Below are 5,439 nucleotides of genomic sequence, written 5' to 3' on the forward strand. Positions count from 1 at the left end.
CAACCCGGGGGGGGCGGCGGCTGTGTCCTCCAGTTCAGAGACTGGGGCCCGAGGCTTGGAGAGAAACTTGTCCAAGGGCGCACTGCAAGACCATGCCCTCCTGGCCCCCAGAGTGGACAGTGGCCAAGTCAAAACTCCCCCTTTGTGCAAACACTGTCCCAGGGCCACGTGTTAGACATGGGTGACAACGTCCCCCTCAGCCCCCCGCCATGTGCACACAGCGGGACCCCGTCCCACGTGACCCTTCCTACGGGGACCCACAGCCACAAGTCCCGGGAGCAGGTACTGGCCTCAGCCAGGGCCCCCAGTGGCACAGGCAGCCAGGGCAGGCGGCCCCGGATGGGCCTGCGGACACGGCATCCTGGCCCTTCCTAGTTTGGATGCGTAGTTATATACATTTAATCCTCTTTTTATATCCACTCCACTTCCTCTCTCGGGGACCACCACTTTAACGTACTTAGCGGGTGTCTTTTTATTTGACTCCGTTTTTATGAAATCAGCACATACTGACTGGTTACAGATCCCCTTGGTTTCTTTGACAGGTGGGGGTGTCTTTAAGGCGCGCCCCACAGACAAGCGTGCGAGGGCGTCCAATGGGGCCGCCCATCCGAGGCAATACCTCCCTGATGCCCCGGGACGGATGGACGCCAGGCAGCTCCCACCACCGATGCCCCGGCCCCGCCCAGGCTCGGGCTGGGCTGCGCTCCCACTGTTGCCATGCGGCCCTGAGGGTGTGGGCAAGGCTCCGGAGTCCCCCCCCCATCACCGCCAGCGCTGGCATCAACCAGCTGACCATCAGCCACTCTGTCAAATGGCGTTTTCCCTATTCCCAAAGACACAGGACGGCCTTCTGTCTACTCAGTGAAATTGTAAGCGAGCATTTGTTTGAAGTGAGCACAGCACCGTCCATCACGGTAGCTGAGGCCATACGTGGCTACCGAAACTCAACTGAACTCCAACAGAACGTCAGCGTCAGTTCCTTGGTCACACAGCCACTCTTGAGTGGCTACTGGTGGCAGCCAGAGAGGACACCATAGACATACGCCATCCCACCCCTAGGAACGTTCTAGTGGGCGANGGGTGACCCTGGACCAGGGACCTCGGCCTCTTCATCTGTCACATGCGGCAGTGGCAGGACCGCACCTGGAGGGCCACGAGGCGGAGCGGAGTCCGCGGGTGGCAGGCCTACCTGCCGAGTGCACGGAGACGGCGCAGGCCACCAGGGAGTAGCTGGTGTTGAGCAGCACCACCTGGTCCTTCTTGAGCTGGAAGGCGGGCTGGAAGGTGGGGAAGGGGTAGACCACCTGGTACTTGGTGTGCAGCATGAAGCCGTGTCGCAGGCACTGCGCACTTGGGTCGCCTGCAGCAACACACGCCACCTGGCCTCAGTCCCGGCCTTGGGCAGGGGGGAGGGTCCAGCCCGCACCCGGAAGGCCGCCAGCCGCTCACCTGGACGGGCCCGGCTGGCTTCCCGGCAGGCGGCACAGCGGCCCGGCGAGGGCACAGCCACGGTGCTGATGTAGATGTCCCGGTGGTTCTCGTCGCTCATCATCATCACGTTCATGAGCATCCCGTTGGCCGAGCGGGTGCTGGGGGCCGGCACACCCTCAGCGGCCGGGCCCACACACCGCCCTCCCTCCCTCCCCGCGCCTTCCTTGTTTCCAGGGGTCTTACTTGAAGCCGAAGACGATGACCTTGGAGGCATCGCTGGGCCACTCGCACACAGTCAGGTACAGGTCACTGTAGATCTCCTCGTCCTGGAAGAGCCGCACCTGCCGGACCTGAGCAGCACATTGGGGGATCGGTGTGGGGGATTGGGGGACAGGGGCCCCAAGCAGCCCTTATACCACAGCCTCTGCCTTCCTGCAGACGGGCAGGGGAAGCGACCATCACAAGGTGGGGGAAACGGGGAGGCGGCCTGGCACAGGACGAAGCTGATGGATGGAAAAGGGGGACCCTGCCAGGCACCTCGGCTCCCAGCCTGCTCCAGCCTGCAACCTGCCCACCTCCCTGAGCTCACGCACCAGCTGGGCTAACAGCACTTGCCTCCTGGAATGGCGGGGCGGGGGGAGGTGGGGAGTGGGGGGTTCAAGGGGGTCAAAGTCAGGGTTAGGCGAATGCGCTAGCAAAGGCGGCCTGAGCCTGCCGTGTTCTACAGGCTACGTTGAGCCAAACCACAGGAAGGTGCTGCTATTTACCCACTTTCAATCATAAAAATGGCAATTTCATGTCGGTTTCATGTCCACAACCAACAACGACTGTGGGAGTACAATTTCTCCTCTTTACAGACAAGGAAACTGAGGCTCGGGGGTGCTGTGATCTGCTGGTCTCGCTGCCGGAAGGGACAGCCCAGCACGGGGCCCGGCCCTACCAGCTTGAGCTTGCTGTGGACGTTGAACTCCCACCAGTATAGATGGTAGATGTAGAAGGAGAAGTCATCATCCCCACTGCTGCTTGTGTAGGAAAGAACGTAACGGCCGCACTTGGAAAAGCCCAGGAAGATGTGTCTGTGGGGGTGGGGGCAGAATCGCCAGGTCAGGGCCAGCCGGCCGCCCCACCCAGCCACCCCCCTGCTCGGCCCAGCCTCGCGCAGCCTCACCCTGCGTAGAGAAAGTCCTCGTCCACAATGTTCTTGAGGGAGACGCAGACCCTGGGCGGCAGCTTCCGGAAGAGGCGAGGGGAGAGCTGCCCACTGATCTGGGGAAGGGGTGGCCCTGGCTCTTGAGGCACCATCGCCCCCCAAGTCCCCTCACCTAAAGCAGAGTAGCACCCCCAAGTTCTCGCCCAGACACACAGGCCCACTCCCTGCCAGCCATGGTGGTCAAGAGGGGTCCGAGCTCTGGGAGGTGGGAATAGCTGGGGAAGACGGATGCACTGGGCCTCCCTCTCCATGAGGGACCCAGGCCACTCTCCCAGCCGCACACCTCTTCAGTCCCAGAGCCCCTCCTGCCCAAGCACCCGGGTCCTGAGGACCAGCACTGGCATTACGTCCCCCAGGAAGGTTCCCCGGTCACCCTTGGTCACACTGGGCCACCGGCTGCCTTCAGGTGGGTGAAGGAGGCTTGACCAACTGCACTCACCTATTCCTGACCCATTAGCCTACACAAAGGGTGCTCAGGACCTTTGGGGCAGCCCTGGCCTCAGGGACAGGTGAGGCAGAAAGGTGGCGCTGACCAGTGACCTTCCAATTTCTGCCCACTTCCTCCTTCTCAGTTAACCTAGCTGCCTTCCAACGACTCGCTCATCCCAAAACCTTCAAGGAAGGATTTGGGGGGGACAGGCAAGCACAAGCTGGGCGCTAGGGGATCAGAGCACCCTGGTCCCACAGCCAGATCTGAGTGAGATACTTGGCCCTGGCCTCAAGAGGTTACAGCCGGATGGAAAAAAGCCCTGTCCGAGGAGCTCTCTGGCAGATGGGAGAGAGAGCACACTCCCCAAGGAGGTCCCAGTCTGATGGAACAGCCCTGTTGGTGAGGCCCAGGCTGACAGGGGAGACACAATCCCAGTCCAGGGAGCTTTCAAGCTAAGGGTGGAGCCACAGATCAACCCAGGGAGCAATCAGACTGAGGGTGGAGACCATCCCTGCCCAAGGAACTCGTCAAAAGGAGGAGACACAGCCCTGCCCTCACAGTCCCCAACCTAATGGAGAAGGCACTCTCTCTCTCCACAGGGAAACGGTTCTGCCCAGGTTGCCGCTGACCTGACCGCACATTCACACGACTGCCCTCCCAAAGCTCCCAGACTGATGGGGGACAGATATGCCCGCGCGTAGTAAGTTTACAGTCTGATGGAGAAGACAGAGCCCTGCTCAGGAAGCTCCCAGTCTGAGGGGGGAAGACCAGGCTTTCTCCAGGAAGGTCCCTCCCATTCGATGGGGGAGGCGGACACAGGTAGAGAAACTCCCGGCTCCTGTGTGGTCAGAGCCGGGACAGAGAGAGGAACACCGGGCAGAAGAAGCCCAAAGCCGGTAGCAGGGGCTCTGCCAAGGGGGCGGAAAGGTTCCATAACGGAGGGGCCGTGGGAGCGCGGTTTTGAAAAAGGAGTCTGACCCTGGATCGCCCCCTTCCTCCTTATCCCTTCAGCGACCCCCTCCATCCAAGATCTTTCTCGGCCACCTCCAGCAGCTCTTCCATCNGCTCCGATTTCGAGCTGGGCGCCATTTTCACCCCCTCCCTCCACTTCCGGAGCAACCGGCCTTTTCGTCCCACCCCCGCCTGCTCCTCATTGGCCCTTTCTCGGCCTTGCGGCCAGTCTGTTGGGTGAAAGCCCGCACTTGGGGCCTCTTCCCGCTGCGCCTGTCCATCACAGCCATCTCGGCTCTTGATTGGTAGAGACGGTACAACCCCCGTGGTCCGCCGCCGTATCCCCGCCTTTCCGCAAGGACGCGCCCGTCAGAGGCTCCGTTTGCGCCCCTTGCGGAGCTGACTTTGACCAGATAGGCGAAGGCCCCTATCCGTCTCGGCGGCGTCACGCCCCCCTGTGGCTGGTGGGTTTCCATGGAGACCGCAGGCGGTCCAGGCCCGTGGGCGGGGCGGTGGGAGCCTGTGGTCCGCAAGGGCCGGGGTCCCCAGCTTAGTGGTGTCGGCGCCCGATCCGGAGGTGCTGAGGCCCGGAGAGTATCCTGAGACCACCAGGCCAGGCCGAAGAAAGGTGTTTGTAGAAAAAGACGAGATTCGATTAAAAACATCTTTCGTTGGGGGCTAGGGACGCCCTGTTGGGATGACGATGATGATAGCATCGATCGTTCACATAGCATTCACCTGTGCTAGACACGGTTCTGAGCTTACAACAATTCTACGTAGTAAGTCGCTGTTGTGCCCAATTTTACAGATGCCAGTAATACTAATAATTGCTGAATGTCTGCTGGGTATCATCTTCCTATGCGTTAGCCCGTCTAATCTTTGCCAACAGTTTTACAGATAGGTCCCTTAAAAATATTTTTGGGGGGCGCCTGGGTGGCTCAGTCAGTTAAGCGTCCGACTTCGGCTCAGGTCATGATCTCACGGTATGTGGGTTCGAGCCCTACCTCGGGCTCTGTGCTGACAGCTAGCTCGGAGCCTGGAGCCTGTTCCAGATTCTGTGTCTCCCTCTCTCTCTGACCCTCCCTTGCTCACGCTGTCTCTATCTCTCTCTCAAAAATAAAACATTAAAAATATATTTTAAAAATAATTTAAAATTTTAATGTTAACTTGACAATAAACTATTTCAAATTTTTAAAAAATGTTTATTTTGAGAGAAAAAGACAGAAGGTGAGCAGGGGAGGGGCAGAGAGAGAGGGAGACACAATCCGAATCAGGCTTCAGGCTCTGAGCTGTCGGCACAGAGCTGGATGCGGGGCTCTAACCGTGAGCCCAAGTGAGACACTCAACTGACTGAGCCACCCAGGCACCCGTAGATAGGCCCTTTTATTATGTCCATTTTACGAAGAGGGGGGAGGGA

General features: G+C 59.7%; 1 protein-coding gene across 1 annotated transcript in view; it reads right to left on the minus strand.

The window, feature by feature from the left end:
- The window catches only part of DCAF15 (DDB1 and CUL4 associated factor 15), a 7,032-nt gene extending 2,923 nt beyond the window's left edge, over positions 1-4,109 (minus strand). Inside the window, exons 1-5 of the mRNA XM_077765536.1 lie at positions 2,600-4,109; positions 2,372-2,507; positions 1,675-1,781; positions 1,450-1,589; positions 1,190-1,360 (exon numbers count right to left, since the gene is read on the minus strand). Of these exons, the coding sequence (XP_077621662.1) occupies positions 1,190-1,360; positions 1,450-1,589; positions 1,675-1,781; positions 2,372-2,507; positions 2,600-2,892 (847 nt within the window). The 5' untranslated portion in view covers positions 2,893-4,109. The remainder of the gene's footprint in view (positions 1-1,189; positions 1,361-1,449; positions 1,590-1,674; positions 1,782-2,371; positions 2,508-2,599) is intronic.
- Between the last annotated feature and the right edge of the window lie 1,330 nt (positions 4,110-5,439).

This window comes from Crocuta crocuta, unplaced genomic scaffold (genome assembly GCF_008692635.1).
Source record: "Crocuta crocuta isolate KB4526 unplaced genomic scaffold, BGI_CrCroc_1.0 scaffold693, whole genome shotgun sequence".
Taxonomy (NCBI): domain Eukaryota; kingdom Metazoa; phylum Chordata; class Mammalia; order Carnivora; family Hyaenidae; genus Crocuta; species Crocuta crocuta.